The 20200-nt window shown below is 41.0% G+C and overlaps 1 protein-coding gene across 4 annotated transcripts in view; it reads right to left on the minus strand.

The window, feature by feature from the left end:
* The window catches only part of FNDC3B (fibronectin type III domain containing 3B), a 391440-nt gene that overhangs the window by 120820 nt on the left and 250420 nt on the right, over window positions 1-20200 (minus strand). For all 4 annotated transcript variants that reach the window (XM_049867193.1, XM_049867190.1, XM_049867192.1 and 1 more), the window contains one exon: window positions 8221-8279. In XM_049867193.1, the coding sequence (XP_049723150.1) occupies window positions 8221-8279 (59 nt within the window). The remainder of the gene's footprint in view (window positions 1-8220; window positions 8280-20200) is intronic.

Raw genomic sequence — 20200 nt, forward strand, 5'->3', positions numbered from 1 at the left:
ACCTCGATCGCTGCTAATCAGGTTACGGCATTTGTCTACTTCTCCCAATGGACTAGGGGACTCACAAAGGACAGAGCCAAGTCATATTCAACTGTGAGTAGTGGTTGCTTAGCAAACGGTTGTTGAATAAAAAATAAAAATCAAAGAGGAGAACATAGTCTGAGTTTCTGAATGGGGCAAAAGAGTGGGTGGTAGACTAGTATTATACCCTTTCTTGAAAAATCTGAGGAGACATCATTTCAGAATCAAAGCCCAGCCTTCTCATGGCCCCAGACTAGCAGCTCCTGTCCACCTCCGACGCGCCGATGCGACGCTGTTTTAACCACCCTCTCACACTCCTGTGACTTAGCTTTGACTTTTCCTCTTTTTAGACCCTGTTCAAATGCGCCTCTGTTTGTCGGATCATCGTACCTCATCCTGTAAGGTAAGGGGCTGTGGACACGTGAGGATTAAGATACAATTCTGCTCTCAAGGAGTGCCAACCTAGTGGGGAGACAGACATATGAGGAACCCCAAGACAGATACATTGAGCACAGAGGGACTCCAAGTGGCCTGAGAACAATTCAGGAAAGCTCTCTGTGCTATCCTTCCTGACTCCCTGGTTCAGAATCACACTATTTTCTTTGGGCTCAGGCAACATTTTACAAGTATGGCAATGGGACATAATCAGCAATTATTTCATTATACCACGATGCACTACATGAAGCCATGGTGGCGCAGTGGTAAGTGTTCAGCTGCTAACCAAAGGGCTGTCGTTCGAATCCATCAGCTGCTCCTTGGAAACCCTATGGGACAGTTCTACTCTGTCCTACAGGGTCTCTGTGAGTTGGAATTGACTTGATGGCAGCAGGTTTTATTCCGCATTACTTGGTTCTTTATGTGTTGTTTCCCTGACTAGATTTTAAGGCAGCATTTCTACCATCTACACCAATGTATTTGCTGAATTCCTTCACACATATTCCTGAGGTAGTGGGTATTATATTTGAGTTTTAACTTAACAGGAGATATTCTGCTATGAGGAATTCAGTTTATCATTAAAAATGAGGTTGATTAGGTACTGGGAAGCATTTAACTAGGTGATAAGTGGGCTGCTTTGCACAATTCCACGGACAGTACATGGCAACACTGACTCTATGAAGGACAGCATGAAATAACATCACATCTCAAAACAGCTCAAATCATAGCACTTTAGATACCAAACAGGCAGCCATAAATTCACATGCCCTTGAAACTCTGCCTTTTTCATTAGCTATTGGGATTCCTCCCTCCCCCGCGTTTGGCCATGGCTAAATTATTTACTCAACAACAATGCAAAATACTTAAAGCATCAATTAAAATAGCTTTCACCATTTTCCTGGATTCCCCAAGCAAAACTTGAGGCAAACTGTCATCTAAAACAGATACCTGTACAAACGCATTCTTCTCATAAGCTAGTCTATTAGAAATGAACTTTGAGAACTCAGCATCATTTTCAATGGACGGCAGCTTTTGCAAATTCTCTCCTAGAGCTAACCAGCTGGCCGCCTGGACTACTACTGCAGTTCTGGGGCCAAATCCCCCTCCTGTGCCCTATTTGCCCTCCCTCTCACAGACTGGCAGGCCTCAGGTTTCCTTTCTGCAGGCACTGAATCCATGACAGAAAGAGTGCTTTGTCTCTGTTAGAACCTGGAACACTCTTCCATTTCATGGCTGATTCCAGGAAATTACACGATGCCTTTCAAGAGTACTCCAGGTAAAGATGGATCCTCAGCTCTGGATGCAGTACTCGAAGTGTCCCAAGAGGTGATACCTGAATGGGAAATTCAGAACGGTCTGGGCTCTGTCTGGGTTTCAGCCAATGTCTGATTGACAGCACCCCTACATCACCTTCACACTTCAGGTTTCTCTCTTTGTGGTCAAGCTCTCACCAGTGGTGACCACTGAACGAACTGAGGTGCAGCCAATCAGGTCATCACCATGAATATAATGGCTGGTGCCACCAAAAAAAAAAGAGTTTAGAAGCCATAAAACTGACTTTCTGATGTTTGAGTAATCTATCATAACCAGAAGTCAATCTCCTTTGTCATGGTGATAAAACTGAGGCTTTCTAGTTATAAAACTACTGGACAAGGTCCAATCTGACTTTGTTTCTGAACGAGTGATATAAATGGGCCTGTTGTACAAGTTATCAGTATAAGTCTGCATACAAATTATTTAAAATTAAACTGCTTTCGAGTACCTTAAAAAAAGGACCCATAAAACCACTGCCTACTTCTAGATGATTACATACTGATTAGAAATCAGTCGTCTATGTGTTTATTAAATAGAAGTCTCCTCTAGATTGCAACTTCAAGAATGCTTAAGAGCATATCTGTGTAAACATAGCAGAAAATGATAAAACTGAATTCTTTTGCAGCTATCTGATATGTAATCCCTAGCTCTCTTTCTCCTAGTTCCCCTCTGTCCATCGCAGTATTTCAAAACTATTCTGTCAATTTTTAATATCTTAATTCTCAGAATATATTTTATGCAAATGATATCCATTATTTGAATCAGACATACTATTTCTTCTCAAAGTTATTAAATCATTACTCTTATGCTCAAAACCATTTGTCAGTTAGTAGCTTCTGAATTTGGTCTGGCCTTTGGATGTAACTATGTGGGTGGTCTATTGATTTAATTAAGGGGTATGTTAAAAAATTTCAGCCTACCAAAGAAATACTGGTTTCCCACTGAGAGTACCACCATGAGAAACAGTAAGAGAAAGAAAAACAAACAAAAAAAGGAAAAGGTCAAAGAGTTCATTATTCAAAGAAAAAGGATACTCAAATCTAGGAATTTCACAATCAACTGCTTCTACAATTCCTTAAATGCTAACAACTTCAAATCTGTCCCCAGATATACAGCTGTTTGTCTTTCAAGGAACTGTTCTTACAGGGGTTCTCAGGTCTGCTTACTCACTTCTAGAACTGACAAATCAATTGTTTCTACAAGCTAAACATTAATGGATGGAAACAACACAGAATTACCATTCCAGGTTACATTTATTGACATCCTGAAAATAAACAGCCCCCAAGTATGCGTGAGACTACATCGAACACCACCATCACAGGAGATTAAACCACGTCAGGCTGGACATGGCAATCCCAGTGAAGTTCCCAGAACACCTAAATGTTCAAATATGTGCAAATATGCTAGGACAAATACCTAGCATATTTGCACATGGTTTTACTAAATGGCTAAGTATTTGGGTCTCTACAGCATTTGGGCCTCTGAAGAGTAAAGAACTTGCTCAACTCAGAACACCCAAAGTTCTACAGAATAAGGAAGACTGAAGAAGAATTGACGCCTTTGAATTATGGTGTTGGCGAAGAATATCGAATATACCACGGACTGTCAGAAGAACAAACAAATCTGTCTTGGAAGACGTACATTCAGAATGCTCCTTAGAAATGAGGATGGTGAGACTTTGTCTCATATACTTTGGACATGTTATCAGGGGGACCAGCTGCTGGAGAAAGACAGCAAGCTTGGTAAAGAGAGGGTCAGCAAAAGAGAGGAAGGCTCTCGACGAGATGAACTGACACAGTGGCTGCAACAATGGGCTCAAACATAGCAATGATTGTGAAGATGGCACAGGACTGGGCAGTGTTTTGTTCTGTTGGGCATATGGTCACTGTGAGCTGGAAACAACTAAATGGCAGCAACAACAAAGTTTTAGAGAGATGACCGGAATCCACAAGTTGTAAGTATTGTTTCAGCACTAAAACAAAGTCTCAGAGAAAGATATTTTTTTATTTAGAGTTGCTACCAGATGTGGCTGAAAGGAAAAAAAAAAAAAAAAAGATTTAAGAACAATACTTTTCACAGGTGTGAGGCCAGCTTGTGCTTCTTTCCCTAGAAAGTGGCCTGACATTCCTTCTTCTCATTTCAGAGTGTGACATGGAGCTTCGCTTTTGCTTAATGATATGCTACTAAGTATAGACACATACTCCATTCCAAGTATTCTATAAATAGTATACAATTTGCTCCTTAGATACAATGAGGTATTTATTATGCTACCTTTCACAGAGAAGGAAACTGAAGTTCAAGGTTATGCAACTTACCCAAGGTCACAGAGCCAGTTAGTAGCCAGACTGGGCTCCCAGCCCAGAAGAACCAGAATGCAAAGCCAATGCTGTCCTCCACCCCACTGCTGCCTCGCATCCTGGTGTCAGGGTTGTCCCAGAACTCCGCCTGGCTGATGCTAGCCAGCCTTCAGGCATTTGTCCCACCTGCCCAGATCCCAGCTATAGCCACTTCAGTCTGCCATGCCATTTATTCAGCAAGCATTTGTACCAGGCACAGTGCTAGGTACTAGGGTAAAAGATGAGTAACACACAATCATGAATAAGAATTTCCATGAGGGAGAGGGGAGGGAAAAGAGGGAAAAAAAGGGAGAAGAGGGGGAGGGAGAACTGAAGGGGAAGGAAAGGGAGAGGAGCAAGGGGAGGGACGACGAAAAAAGGAGGAGAAGAGAGGAGAGGGAGGAGAGGGGAGAGGAAGAGACCTGTAAACAAACAACCAACCAACTAGGCTGGACTGAAAAGGATGAGTGGACTGGCACTAGACAGGCAAGGGTATTAGAGGGGAAGAGGTAGGCAAAGCCACAGCCCTGGAACCTGTGACTATGTTACCTTACATGGTAAAAGGGACTTGGCAGATGTGATTAAGTTAAGGATCTTAGGGTGGGGAGATTATCCTGGATTATTCCTGTGGGCCCAGTGTAATCACAAGGGTCCTTACAAGCAAAACGGGGAAGGACGCAGAAGAATCAGAGAAGGAGATGTAACACTGGAAGCAGAGTCCGAGAGCAATCTGAAGATCCTACGCTGCTGGCGCTGAAGATGCAGAAAAGGGGCCACAAGTCTAGGATTGTGGGCAGCCTCTAGAAGCTGGATCAAGTAAGCAAACAGATTGTCTCCTAAAGACTCTAGAAAGGAACATAGCCCCACCAACACACTGATTTTAGCCCACTGAGACTCACTTTACATTTCCAGCCTCCAGAGCTGTAAGATAATAAATGTGTGTTGTTTTAAGTCACCAGCTTTGTAGTAACTTGTTACAGCAGCAATAGGAAACATACAGGTGAACAGGAAGAGAAGTTGTTTTAATTATGTGCAAAAGCAGGAGGCATGAATGAGCATGGCACTGTAAGAACTTCACTCATCTGGTACACCTTCAGCCCGGCAACCACTGCCATCTACTGCCCCAGAACCACCTGCATACTGATCAAGCAACTGTGTCCATAGACATCTGTTTCATATCAAGTGATTTTCCTCAAACTGCTTAAAGAGTAGGGTGTACAACTTTAGCAAGTCCAAGTCTCAGTGTTAAAAAGAACATTAGATATTAATGCTAATCTATAGGTCTTTAATTACTCTGGGGTTTGTAACTACTTGAAACTCTGTTGTTTCTACTCACCTCCTGAAAGTTTTTCAGCCTGCCTTTTGCAATCCTAGATAACGTGTTGGTTATATGGCAGAATCTGACAACTTTCTAGGAACAAGGAAAGTCCTTGGCTATACTCACTATGACCTGTACTCATCTAAACCACAGTGATATGGAAATGTTACCTTTTGGCTAAATTTCTTATCCAAAAGCTATTTTATAATTTTGGAGGAGGCCAGTGAGAAAGGATGGCATCCAGGTAAGTTGCTGGCCTCCCAGACAGGCGTCTACAACATGGCATTTACCTGAGTGAATTGATCAGGTGTGGCCCTCTTCCCAGCAGACTCAGACACTCAGTTTAGTTAGTTGCTGCGCTCCAGAGTTGGACTCAGGAAGATTAACACAAACTAAAAGACTTATTACAATCATAGGCATAAAAATCACATCACCAATTAATTCACTCATAATGAAAACCATAACTCCATGGGAGAATAGACAGTACTATCAGCTTGCTCTGCACATTTTCTCTCTGCCGGATATAGGGAAACCTAATTCTCAAAAGGCTTCCGGGTGGGCACCAAAAGAGAATAAGGGGAGTCGGCTACATGATTCCAAGGCCTAAAGGCACCAGGCTCTGAGAATTCATGTGTCCACGATGGGCACAGAGCTGCCTGGGCTGAAATGGACAGAGTCAAAATCCATGTGCTTCTGTAGCAAGGCAATCCTTGTTTCCAGCTGACACAGACAGAAGTTCTCAGATGACAATCTTAGCAGATTTTATTTTATTTAAAAAAAAAAAAAAAACAACACAACTCATTGCCTTCCAGTCAATTCCAACTCATAGCGACCCTATAGGACAGAGGAGAACGGCCCCATAGAGCTTCCAAGGAGCGTGTGGTAGATTCGAACTGCCAACCTTTTGATTAGCAGTTGTAGCACTTGACCACTACACCACCAAGGTTTCCATCGCTATTTCCACAGAAGTCTGTCTGCCCTGCTCTAAAAACAATGTCTGGCACATAGTAAATGCCGAATTAAGGAACGGACCAATACATCTAAGTATTTGCTTTTATCCTCCTAGAGCCATAGAAACATAGGTGCTATTACTTCTGCAGTAGAGAAGCTACTAGAAATAACTGAACACTGGTACGTACAGAGCGAGAGACATGACCAAGAAGTTTTGTTAATGTATCCAACAGTGAACTAGCCTGTTACTCCATCTTCTCTCTGATTAGGACTCCTGTTTTCCTCGTGCTGTTTCTTCCTCTTGCTGCCTTATGTTAGCTTTTCCCATGATTCTATACTCAAACCTTTTCTAGTCTATTCTTATACTCCCAACACCATCCTATAAAAGCTATTATCCTAACCTACAGTTCTATCATATCTACGCATGTAATCTGCCGATCAGTATCTTATTCTGCCTCTCTCCACAGCACTGATCACTAGGCATTTGTGACGGCTCACTGTATTTATCCATCTGGATGCCCTGGTAGTAAAACAAACTCAACTTGTCCAAGAATGGCACTGAAAATACAAAAGGGACACAGGCATAAATCTATTCTAGAGGAGTTCACGGGTTGCTGGGAAAGCCACGGCAACAGGTAAATGCAGTCTATTCAACAGCCGAGGCAGACACAGGGCATAGTAGGACTAGGGTACAGCTAGTGGTATTAAAGAAGCGCTGGGTGAGGGGTCTTACTGGATGGGCATGGACATCATCTTGCAGGAAGCAACTCCTGAGATGAGGCATTTAAATCTCCAAGCCCAGTCATCCACAGCACCCAATATTCAACAGGTTATAGCACCTTATTCACTTAGCTCTAGAATGAATCTAATAGCTATTCCCTCCTTGCCACGTCTGAAGCCACCATTCTAATTCTGGCTTCCATAGCCTGTCACCAGAACTACAATAAGAGATTCTAACACTTCTCCTTGGTCCATCTTCTTCTCACTCCAATTCATTGGCTGTTTGGTCATCATGAAAAAATGCAGCTCTCAGTGCATTAATTTCTTGCTCAAGAACACTCGATGGCAACTTGCTCCTTACCAAATTAAGTACAGACTTCTCCACCCAATACCAATGTCCTACTCCTTCACAAGTGCCCCATTATGCCCTTTCTCCAACACACCTCAAACATTTAGGTTTAGTCAAACTCAACTACGTGCCCTGAGGCATGTCTGGACTCTTCTGTTACAAAGCCTCAGTATTTGAAACACATGAAGAATCAAGGCGTTCCAATTCAGCGAGAAAACACTCCAAAGAACTTTGGCTCTCCAATCACAGACGAAAAGCCTGAATCAACATTGTGAATTCTTCACTTGAAATTCAAAGCACCTGGCAAAATCAAACTTAAAACCTCACACTATCAGGACTCCCAGCAATTTTTTGTTGCCACTGCACCCAATATTCTGAATTTATTTTTTTAATATATATTTTTTTAACTTACCTGAAAAAATACTTGGAATTACTGAGGTTTGCAAAAATTATTTTTACTACATTTACATAAGGAAATTTACCAAAAGAAAACTGTTTCGTAGACCTGAGAAAGAAAAACATGGTATCCTTGGAAGTTGAAAAACTCTTATTGCAGCCAGGATACTTAAATAAAGAAGAGCTTTTAGTGGACTATGACTAAGCAGACGACTGCTATTCCATATTTTCATGCACCATTAATAACCGAATACTATTTCATAGTCTATAAATTATCTGCAATAGGAATGGGCCCCTTTGCTTACCTACTGAGTGATGAAAAAAAGCGCACACCAGAAATACTTAAGTGTCATTTGTGCTAAGAAATCCAGAAGACATACCTGTGGTTTCTCTATTCCTGAAAGAATGTCTTGCATCCTCTTTACTTCCAACTCATACTCTGCATGGCAAAAGAGAAAAAAGAAAACAGTTAATACCATTGGAAGACAATAGGTCATCAAGTTCCTTCTCCAAGGCCTTTATAACTAGGGCTACGATCACATCAGTTGCCTGTTACCATAAACTTCTGATATCCTAAATATGACAATGAGAATCAAGAATGGGGGTGTCTTTGGGGTAGAAGTTTCATTAGAGGTGGCTGTGCTAACTTACGGAAACCCTGGTGGCATAGTGGTTAAGTGCTACGGCTGCCAACAAAAAGGTAGGCAGTTCGAATCCGCCAGGTGCTCCTTGGTAACTCTATGGGGCAGTTCTACTCTGTCCTCTAGGGTCGCTATGAGTCGGAATCGACTCGACGGCAGTGGGTTTGTTTGGTGCTAACTTGCCACTACATAGTCTTAAGTATCCACAAGATTGACTAAATTAACACCAAGTCCACTCAATAATTCAATTAAAGAAATATTTATCAAGCACCTACCATATTCTACACACTGTGCTAGGATCATCAGGGTAGAGAAGTACACATAGTGCTTGCTCTCAAAGAGCTTCCAGCTTAATATGGAGGAATAAGACAAGTACAAAAAACAAATGACAATATAGATTCTAAAAGTACTATACAGTTATCCATTTAGTCAATTAAATATTTATTTAGTGCCTATTTTATGCCAGGCACTTTCTAGGTGCTCAGGCCCTTTCATCTTCTGGGGCTTTTACTTTAGCAGAGAAGACAGACAATAAGCCAACCGACAAGTAAATAAACAAGGAAAATCAGAGATAAATAACTGCTATTTAGAGAATAAGAACAGAGTGATGGGATAAAGAACTGGGTGATAATAACTTCAGATAGGTGAGTCAAGGCAGGTTGTTCTGAGCAGCTGAGACCTATATGACAAGAAGGAGCAGGCAACAACTGACTGGGGGCAAGAGGGAATAAAAGGTCCTAAGAGGGAGTTGGAGGGGAGACCAGTTCAGCTGGAGGCTGAGGGTAAGGAAGAGAAGAGGTCAAAAGAGACAGTCAGTGGCCAGTTCATAAAGGGCTTTGAGGCCAAAGCACAGAATTCAATTTTTATTCTACGTTCAATGGGCAGCCAACTCTTGAGTGTTTCAGCGGGGAGACTGACACGATCTGATTTTTAGTTTGAAAAGAGCTCTTTGGCTTCTGTGTGAATAATGGATATAAGAAAGGTAAGAGTGGAAGCAGAAAAGACCAGTCAGTACGATCTGCTGTGGTCTGGATGATGGGAAAAGCTGATATGGGCTAGGGCTGGTAGTAAAGATGGTAAGAACGGGACTGATTTCAGTTAAGTTTTGGAGGTATTGGTGTTGATGGGCAGATGAGTGAAGGAATGAGAGGAATCGGGATAATTCCTAGTTTTGGCCTTGATCAACTGGAGGATGATGGTATCTTTTAACAAGATGGGGGATATAGTCATTTTGAGGTTGGAAAAATAATTCTATTTTAGAAATGAGGGAAACAAAGTGCTGGAAGCAGAGAGGATGGAGTGGTAAGAATGTATACCGAAAAAAGAAAAAAAGATAAATGATAGAATTTAAACTTATGAATTTCTTAGAGGAGTCTCTTGCCTCTGACAACCTGATTAATGAATCTAATACTAAGTTGATAAATTTATTTAACTAGTCAACCTAATCTATAAACTCATTACTTGAGATACACAACGACTAAGACAAAAGTCCTCGCTTTCAAGATAACTCAAGTCTAATGAGGGAAAATGAAAGCAAACAGGCAATTACCATGTCATGTGATAGATGCTATGGTAAAAGTAAGCCAAAAGAGGGCATTCAAGAAGGCTTCCTAAAGGAGCCAAGACCTAGCTCAGCCCTGGGGAGAAGTACGTATTTAGAAGTAATGGGGGGAGAAGGAACCAGAGGGTGAGAGTGGGTTCCTCTCACAAAGCTGTTCATTCTCACTGTTCAGGTCTCCTAATCTCAAAGTCACCTCTTCAAAAAATCCTACCCCAGCCCCTACCACTTGCCCCAGCCTCATGCCAGTTACTCTCATATCTTATTTCCCTCCTTCCTATTAGTTATCAAAATCTGGAAATTAATTCTTTTATTTGTTCCCTCGCTTATTACTTGTCTTTCCTACTAAAATATAAGCTTCAGCAAGGCAGAGGTACAATAGGTCAGGAGTAGGCAAACTTTCTGTAAAGAATCAGACAATAAATATTTTAAACTTTACAGGCCATATATCTTGTTTTGTTTTGACAAACCCTTCACAAATGTAAAAACCACCTCAGCCTGTGGGTCATACAAAAACAGGCAGCAGGGGAGGCTGTTGTTCGCTAACCCCTACTGTAGGCCAGTGATGCACTGGTAGTTATGTGGTAGAACTCTCGCTTTCCACTTGGGAAACCTGGGTTCGATTCCTGGCTGATGCACCTCATACGCGGTCACCACCTGCCTGTCAGTGGCAGCCTGCATGTTGCTGAGCAGGTTTCAATGGAGCTTCCAGACTAAGACAAAGTGGGAAAAAAGGCCTATGATCTACTTCCAAAAAATAAGCCCATGAAAACACTATGGATCACAAAGATCTGATCCACAGCCCACCATGGGGATGGTGAAAGACCGTACAACATTTCATTTCATTGTGCATGGTGTCACCATGAGTCAGGGGCGACTAAATGGCAGCTAATAACAACTACAGACCACGGTCACCATTCAGTCTGCAGCACCTAGTACAGTTCCCGGCATGCTCAGAACTCAACGGACAATGGTCGACTAAATATCAACAATAACGAAACTGTCTAGTTTGTAAAACCTTAAACTTTAATAGATTAGTTCTTCATTTTTCTCCCCGCTGTATTTTGTTTAACAGAACATGTTTAGCTTTACTTTGGTGGAATAAACAAATGGGTTGGTGGGAAAGAGGTATGTGGCAGTATCATATTTTTAAAAGTTCTAACTAAAAAAAAAAAGCCCACATTCAAAAAGCCAAATGTCACAAATTCATTCAAAATCATGTATTCATGATTATAGTTAATATATTCATGAATGTATTCATGATTGTAGTTAACGGCTTATCCAGTGAGTCAAAAGCATACATTTTCTGGAAGCCCCTTCTATAAGTAAACTGTAAACATTATGTATTTCAGAAATTAAGTAAAAACAGAGTCACAATAAATGCATCAGTTCCGTTGTTAAAGTTTTCTCAATCTCTGGTTATTCTAGACTTTGAAGGATGCTGTGTTTCAAATACTTACATAAAAAAAAAATAGCTAGGTAAATTCAAACAACCAGCTGAAGGAGGTCATTGTTTCCTTCTGCCATGACTGACACGTTTGGAGGGTCTCAGAAGTGCAAGAAGTCAGATTTCTCCTTGAGGTGATGAAGCTTAGACTAGAAAAGGGATGACCAGCTATTCAACAAAAAGAAAGAAATCTCAAAGGAAGAATCCTTAGATTGTGTAGGTGACACAGGGCATGAAAGAAAGGAGAGTAAAAAAGGATATCCTGCTCCACAAAAACTTGAGCCTGCCCACCTCCCCCAACCCAGCTTTCAAACACAGATGACAATAAAAATGATTATGCTTTTGACATAAAAAGGAAAACTGGGAAGGGAGGCTGGCTTTGAAGGGAAAAGGTCTGTTCAAAATGGAAAAGAATGAGTTTCAGGTGTGCACCAAAAATACAACTGAAAGGTCCTGACTGAGATAACAACAGTTATCTCCCAAACAGAGGTCAGGACTGTCCCTGTCTGTCTGCTTTTGACTACAATAAGAGACGAAACTTGCCGAGCACCTAGGTACATGCTGGTCAACGCACTTAACATCCATCACCTCTGCCAGTTCTTACAAAATCCCTTGCAAGACAGACATTCCTTGCTCTGTTTTACAGCAATGGGTAGCACTAATGTCTATTTTGTGTGTCAGAGTTTTCATTTCCAGTACAGGATGCAGCACCTGCCAGTGTCTTTGCTGAATCGGTGAATAAACAGATGAATGAATGGATGAAGAAACTAAAGCTCAGAGGAGATGTGATTTCCTCCAAGCCACACGTCTAGCACACTGTGAAGCAGGGGTGTAAGACCTGGTGGATTGGGCCTCAAAGCAGGTAGAACTTTGGACTGTGTCATGACAAATTAATAAGATCTGGGGATCATGAAGGAGAGGATATGGAGAAAGAAGAGCACTCTGCTGGGGTACTGGCGTTGAAGTAGGTGGGAGAAAGGGAAGGTGGCAGCAAGGCCCCTTGAAGTCCCTCTGGAACCCCGAGAGGTTTTCTCTGTTGCTGTTGTTATTTTTTTTAACTTGAACAAAGTTGTCAAATGAATAGAGCAAAGGCCTTTAGATCTGAGGAAGAGGCATGAGAAAAGGACACACCAGGGAGCAAGGGCCCTGAATGGAGTCCAGTGAACAAAGGATTACAAGGAGATCAAATATAAAAAGGGCAAGACATGGAAAGGAAAGGTAGTCACAGGACAATCAGTCCCCGGTTGTATCAGAAGAAATGTGAATGTGGAAAAAGAAGGGAAAAATGCATTTATATCACATTTATTTAAGGCTTCTCCACAGACTAAAAGAAAAAAGTAAATAAATCTCAGGCATACAATTTGCACAAACAAGAGTGAAAACAAAATCTGTTTAACAGAGCTAAAGTGACAGCTGGTTACCACATATAAAGCAGCTCTGCTATGAAAACGTTAGAATTCACAACCCTACAACCTCAATAACTGAGTTACTCCACCCATGGCCTACTGCCCCCTATGTAAGACTTAAGTGTGCCTCACCTTCATAGCCCACCTGTACTCAAAGTACAGGGCTTGGATGAAGCTTTTGTGTGCATGTGCTCGTGTACACACTCACTTGCACTCTCACTCTGACACACACACCCACACACACCGTGCAGAGAGGGCTTAAGGGAAAAATAGCTAATCCCTTCACAAAAATTAACAAAACCAAACCAGAAAAGAACAATTTTAGAAATCTGCCTTTAGGACTCTTTTTTTTTTTTTTAACAAGTCATTTATTTTTTTCCCCCTTAAGAACTTGGTGTGTGCCAAGTGATCAAGAGATTGTCCCAAAAGAGGAAGAAGTACAAGGTTCTGGCGGCAGGTCTTGGGACTAATTTCTCTTTCTTGTTTTCAGAGCTGCCTTCTTTCCCTCTGGTCTGCAGCAGGTAAATGAATTCAGAGGCAAATGTAGGCCAATCATGTATTCCTTTCCACATTAATGCAGACATGATGTAAGCAAACAGGTCAAAGCCATTTTCCACCTGCTTAATTTTAAGACCACGGCTGACAGGGATGGAAAAGACGCCCCACCTTCCGCACCTCTACCCTTCTAGCATGTGATAGAGACTGTCCTCAGCATTAAAACAAAGATAACAGGGTCAAGAACTCTCAGACAACACTCAAAACGTCAAGCCAAGAAGAGGTATTTTGTTTGGCAGATATAGGCACCTCTGGGATTAGGGGAGGAGCCCTGGTGGCGCAGTGGTTAAAGTGCTCAGCTGCTAACTGATAACTCGGTGGTTTGAACCCACCAGCCACTCCCTGGAAGTAAGATGTGGCAGTCTGTTTCCATAAAGATTTACAGCTTTGAAAACCCTACGGGGCAGTTCTACTCTGTGCTATGGGTTGCTGTAAGTCAGAATCGACTTGATGGCAGTGGGTTTGTTTTGGTGGCCGGTGAAGGAGTGGGAGATTTCCTGAAGAAGAGTTAAGATGGGAACCTCTAGTTTTAACAGGCCCCCAGGCAGCTGAAAACCAGCCCATATGGAAATGCCAAGAAGGGGGATGATGGGAGATTCAGCTCAGTGACTCAAATCTTTCCTTCCCCCCAAAATGCAAATCTCCTAGCAAGAAAACAAAGCATTTTTAGCAGAATAATTTTAAAATAAAAATATACAAGCAAAGCAATACATTAAAAAAAAAGAAGAAACCACACACATAGAGGGAAGATGTGTCATGTGAAATTTAAACTTTCCACAAATAATGGTTTTCATGTTTGCTCCAAAATGAACCCTAAGCTCAGACTGTTTGAATAACTCTAAGGCCTAAACTAATTAAAACGGACCCCTTTGTAAACACAGTTTACTTCTTCGGTTTGTTTCACATTTTTTCCTGCTTAGAAAAGAAATACAGCTAGACACCGAGCTGCTGGCTACAGAAAGTATTTATGGCTGTAGCAGCCCCTTCATTCCAGTGGAGTGACACCAGCATCACTTCTCTGGGAACCTTCTGTCTAGCTCCCATCCACAGGGCTCAGCTGCAGTTACGCCCATCATAACATAACGTGCATTCTCAGATCTGCCAAGGAGCTGACTTAGGTATTCTCTTTAAGAGATCATGTATAACAAACCAGGGGCATGAAAAATATACAACTTCTGATCACGCCTATTTCTGGGACAAGAAGCTCAAAGTTTTAATAGCAAATAATCAATATAAAAACTAAATAAACAGAAATAAATATGGACAAGCTGATGCCAATGAGAATGAAATGGGGAAGAAGGATGGCAACAGTTAAGTATGCTCGTTGAACTGCTTTTCCAGTCAGAAAAATAAATGGGCTATTTTCATTTTAGAAACACTACCCACGCAGGGAAGAAAGAAGAGGAATCAATAAGTGCACACAAAAGTAGGATTTATTATTAAGAATCTCCGATTAGTGATTACGATCCACAGTTAATGGCTTTAATAGCAAATTTTAAACATATCTAAAAATCACAAAACAAGGAATAAATCTGCATAATATAACAATGCAGTTAACTCCAAAAGACAAATATTTCAGAAATATCTTGAGATACCAATCATCCTGACGATAAAAATACGAAGATAAACATCTTTCTAGCCATCTTGCTGGTTAAGTGGTTACTCTATTTGAAATCCTGAAATGTAGCCAAGGAAAATACCAGACTCTCAACACTAAAAACACACTCAGCTGCTAACTGAAAGGTTGGAGGTTCAAGTCCACCTGGAGTTTTCTCAAAAGAAAGGTTTGACAATCTAGTTCTGAAATATCAGCCATTGAAAACACTATGGAGCACAGTTCTACTCTGACACATATGGGGTTGGCAGGAGTCAGATTTGACTTGAAGGCAACTGCTTTAACACTGAAAAGGAAACTGCTCTCCACAAAGCAGCAGGCAGGTGAACATACATTGCTGGAAGCTGCCTTCCAGTTTTGGAAAATATTTTAAAGAGTAGCTTGAGTTCCAAAAACATTCTGGAGCCTTAGACAGAGGAGAAGGGAGAGATTTCCCGCTGCAGATAGAATTCCCTGCTGGAAAGGAGGGATGGCCAGAAAATGTACATGGAACTACAGGGATGATCTCCTCTGAGCTTTTGTTGCTATTTCTGGAATTCAGTGGAGAGAATGATTTTTCTTTCCTGGCACAAGAGGTGAGCAAAGTCCTACCATGAATATCTACAGTAATCCACCTGTAGTCAAAATGGGTCTCTTCAGGCAAATGTTACACAACACCTTAGGTAATAAGAGAGACAACATGGAAGTGCTAGGTCTGGGTCTTTAATGAACAGTCCAGATACTCTTTTTGACTCCCAGGTTAACACCTTCTTTGAAGTCAACTAAATTGGGCTCTACCTGAAATCCTAAGAGGTTAAATTCTATGCTCATTTCTATCAAATTGCCTAAGAAAATTTTTCATGTTTACTTCACAAGGCAAAAATCATATATATTTGTGGAACTGGACAAAAGCAGCTAGTATTTCTAAAAACATCAAATTAAACAGGGATGAAAGACCCACGAAATGGATAAACTATTAGGTAGATACTTTTGCCTGGCAGGCTTAACTCCAGCACCAGTCCTGTTCTTCCTTCTGCAAGTTTGAACTGTTTCACTGGCTAGCTGAGCCCCAACTTGTGCCAGATATAGCTCTTTTATTTTGAGGGGTGGCTCAACTCCATGATTATCCAGGCAAGAGCTAGTACCCTCCCTGGGTGTGTAACAGGAAGGCAAGCGCTTAAACACAGGATAGAACAACTTACAAGGTAATTAACGTTTATACACCACTTTCTGCATTGCCATCTAGAAGTTTCCACAAAACCTTTTTTCATTAAGACTTGGCACTGCACACTGAAAATTTTTCAAGTAACTTATTTCAAGACTGGGGCAATTAATAGGCAGAAGACCAATTTCTTCCCTGAGTCTTTGTTTTCCTTCACTCTCCTTTGCTCTGGATGGAAAGAGACCAATACCAAACTAGGTATCTTTATGAACTAAGTTATGCCAATTGACCCAGCTGTCCCACGAGACTATGGTCCTGAGCCTTCAAACCCAATAAATCAATTCCATGAGGTGTTTGGATATGTCTAGGAAGTAGCCCTAACTGTGGCCCTATATGCTTTATTGTATATATGAATACGTAAGTGGCACATACAAACATGTATATACATGTGGCCACAAATACACCCATATATGCATACGCGTGTACTCCTCTACACCTTCCCACACCCATACAGCATACACATCTACCTGTGGAACTACTGACATTATTTTTTGCTTATTATTACTGTTGTTGCAAAATTGTATATGTTACAGCATTTACCATAAAAAAACTACTGACATTATTTTTTGCTTATTATTACTGTTGTTGCAAAATTGTATATGTTACAGCATTTACCATACTTGTCCTTTATTCCTGGCTGCCTCTCTGTGTCTTCATTTACTTGGTCAAGTTGTGTTGACATCCCCCCAGTAACATCTTAAATGTTTCTTTTCCTGTCCAGGATCCAATCACAGATCATGTGTTCCATTAGCCGTCATGTTTCATTGTTGTTGTGTGCTGTGGAGTCAATTCCAACTCAGAGCACCCCTGTAGGACAAAGGAGAACTGCCCCATAGGGTTTCCTAGGCTGTAATCTTTACGGGAGCACATTCTCAGGCCTTTTCTCCCACAGAGTGGCTGGTGGGTTGGAATCACCAACCCTTCAGTTAGCAGCCATGTGCTTCAACCACTGTGTTACCAGACCTCCACAGCATGTTTCATTAATCAAAAAAACTCACCAAACTCATTGCTGTTCTGACTCATAGCAACCCTATAAGACAGAGTAGAACTGCCCCATAGGGTTTCTAAGGCTGTAAATCTTTATGGAAGCACCATATCTTTCTCCCATGGAGCAGCTGGTAGGTTTGAACTACTGACTTTTTGGTTAACAGCAGAGCACTTAACCACTGTACCCCAGGGCTCCTCTTAAGTTTTACTGGTCTCCTATAATCTTGAAAGAACTCCCTTATTTTTTGTCTTTCATCAAGGTTGACATTTTTTAAGAGTCCAGGGCAGTGCTCCTATAGTACGTTCTTTCTGGATTGGGTGACTATTTCCTTGCGATTTGCTTCAGGTTAAATTTTTTTGGCAAGAATTCTAGATAGTTGTATGTCCCTTTTTATTACACCAGGAAGCACACAAAGCTTATTTGAACCACTTGGTGCCGCTCAGTTTGATCTCTTGGTTATGGTGTCGTGTAACACATTTCTCCATCGTAAATGCACTGTTTCTCCTTTCACCTGATGGCTGTACTAAACACTGATGGCCCTCGCTGGAATATATTATTACATTGGTAGTTACAAGAAGGTGGTTTCTTCTAATTCTGTTATTCTTTGTATGTAAATTAGCCACCTCCCCCACTTTTTTTTTTTTTACTGTACTTTAGATGAGGGTTTAAGAGCAAATTAGCTTCTTATTAAACAATTACTACACATATTGTTTTGTGACATTGGTTGCCACCCCTATGACATGTCAACACTTTCTCTTCTTTACCTTGGGTTCCCCATTACCAGCTTTCCTGTCCCCTCCTGCCTTCGTCTTTGCCGCTGGGCTGGTGTGTCTATTTAGTATCGTTTTGTCTTATGGGCCTGTATAATCTTCGACTGAAGCCACACCTAAGGACTGACTTCATTACTGAGCTAAAAGGGTGTCCACGGTCCATAGTCCCAGGGTTTCTCCAGTCTCTTGTCAGACCACCTGCCTCACACTTTTTAAGTATCTATGAACTAACATTTTTTTAATTCACTGCATTAAAATTTGTAAAACTCCATTATCATCATTATTCTTCTAGACACTAAAACTGTCCCAAATTAGGAGGTCCATGAATCTGTTCTCCGTGTCATGGCTCCATCAATCTTTGGTCACATCCTTGCTTTCTGGCACAAGATGTACTAGGCTTAACTTGCTCCAGACTTGGGATCAGCCATTTCTCCAAGAAGGGGAATGGTATTCAGAACCTACTATTTGCGTGCTAAGCGTGTTTCTTGCTATAGACATGCCATTGCTTCTAGGCCTTTTTATGGGACTGAGCTAGAAACATAATTTTAAAAATTGTAGTAAAAAAAAAAAAAAAGTATATTTCCCTTCAACCAAAATCCAACACTATCTTTCACCATTCTGTTTGCATTTGTATCTTCCAATACGAGAAGCATGAATCTAAAAAAAAAAAAAAAAAAAAATCTCTTGACTTTTAAGTAACCAACCACCCCAAAAAACCAACCCATAACCGCTGAGTCAATTCCAACTCATAGCGACCCTACAGGACAGAGTAGAACTGCCCCATAGGGTTTCCAAGGCAGACTGCCACATCTTTCTCCCATGGAGAGGCTGGTGGGTTCGAACCACTGACCTTTTGATTAGCAGCCAAGTGCTTTAACTACTGCCACCACTAGCGCTCCTTATTTTTAAGTAAGATCACTTCAAAAAACAAAACAACAACAAAACCCTCCTCTTATGAGGGACAAACAAAACACCTCTGCAGACTTAATCTGGCTACAAGCTGCTATTTTGTGACTTCTCTTTTGAAACACTTCTCAGATTAATCCCATGTGGCTAAACAGTAACAAAATACAAAGTGCCACTAGGCTGCTGGCAAGAGATTTTTAGCAGCACAAAGTAAAATTTATACAAACATTTTGGATTTGTCAAAAGCCACTCTTACTCAAGGATCTTCTAATTTGAATGATTAGAAAGAGAAAAGCATCTAAATATTTCTGGTTTCTATACATTCAGAAAAGAAAGTTAAAGCAAATCTATAACCCAAGGGCTATTTTAAATGACATTTTAAAATATAGACAATTTGAACTCTAGAAACTCAAATATGAATAGTGGCAAACTTTTAAGTGGAGAAATACAGAAAACATTTGGATTCTCTTGGTGTGTAATTTCTGCTCTCAATTTAACCTAGTCATGTTTCATTTCTTATTTTTCCTAATCGACATCACCCCCCCCATCTTTTTTTAAGTAGATAATGAAAACAGACAGCACCACCTGCCCCAGACCAGAAAAGAAAAAGGACTGTCTTCTAAACGTATCGGACAAAGAAATGAACTAAAATGAAAAGTTAAATTGAGCTAGTGCGCAGGAAATGTCTTACGAAGGATGCTACCTGTGAAAGATTATTTTTCTCCAGAATGGGGGCCGCTCTGAGGACAGAAGCCCTGTACTCTTAAGTTTTTCCATTTTATTCTCCAAAAAATCTACAATAGAGCAAATATCCCACAAATCCATAATCAGTATAAAAGAAGCCTTGCATTATTTTCAAAAAAGCTATTCTATACACAAGTCATATACACTGATCTTGCTGTCTCATTCTAAGACTTTGATAAAATTATTTGGAACTTAAAATTTATTCAGTTTCCTGTATGAAATAAAGGTCTCTCTTCAGCCAAGGCAGCTGGTATCTTTACTGTCCAAACAGACTGCCCTTATTTTCCAAGACATGATAATCATAAAAAGCCCACACCAAACCCAGTGCCGTCGAGTTGATTCTGACTCATAGTGACCCTAGAGGACAGAGCAGAACTGCTCTGTAGGGTTTCCAGGGAGTTCCTGGTGGATCTGAACTGCCAACCCTCTAGTTAGCAGCCAAACTCTTAAATGGTAACCGTAGACCTTAGTAGTGTCTTTTATATATGCATTGTTTTCCCCCTCTTAAAATGAAACTAGTGTTCTATTA

Source organism: Elephas maximus, chromosome 23 (assembly GCF_024166365.1).
Source record: "Elephas maximus indicus isolate mEleMax1 chromosome 23, mEleMax1 primary haplotype, whole genome shotgun sequence".
Taxonomy (NCBI): Eukaryota; Metazoa; Chordata; class Mammalia; order Proboscidea; family Elephantidae; genus Elephas; species Elephas maximus.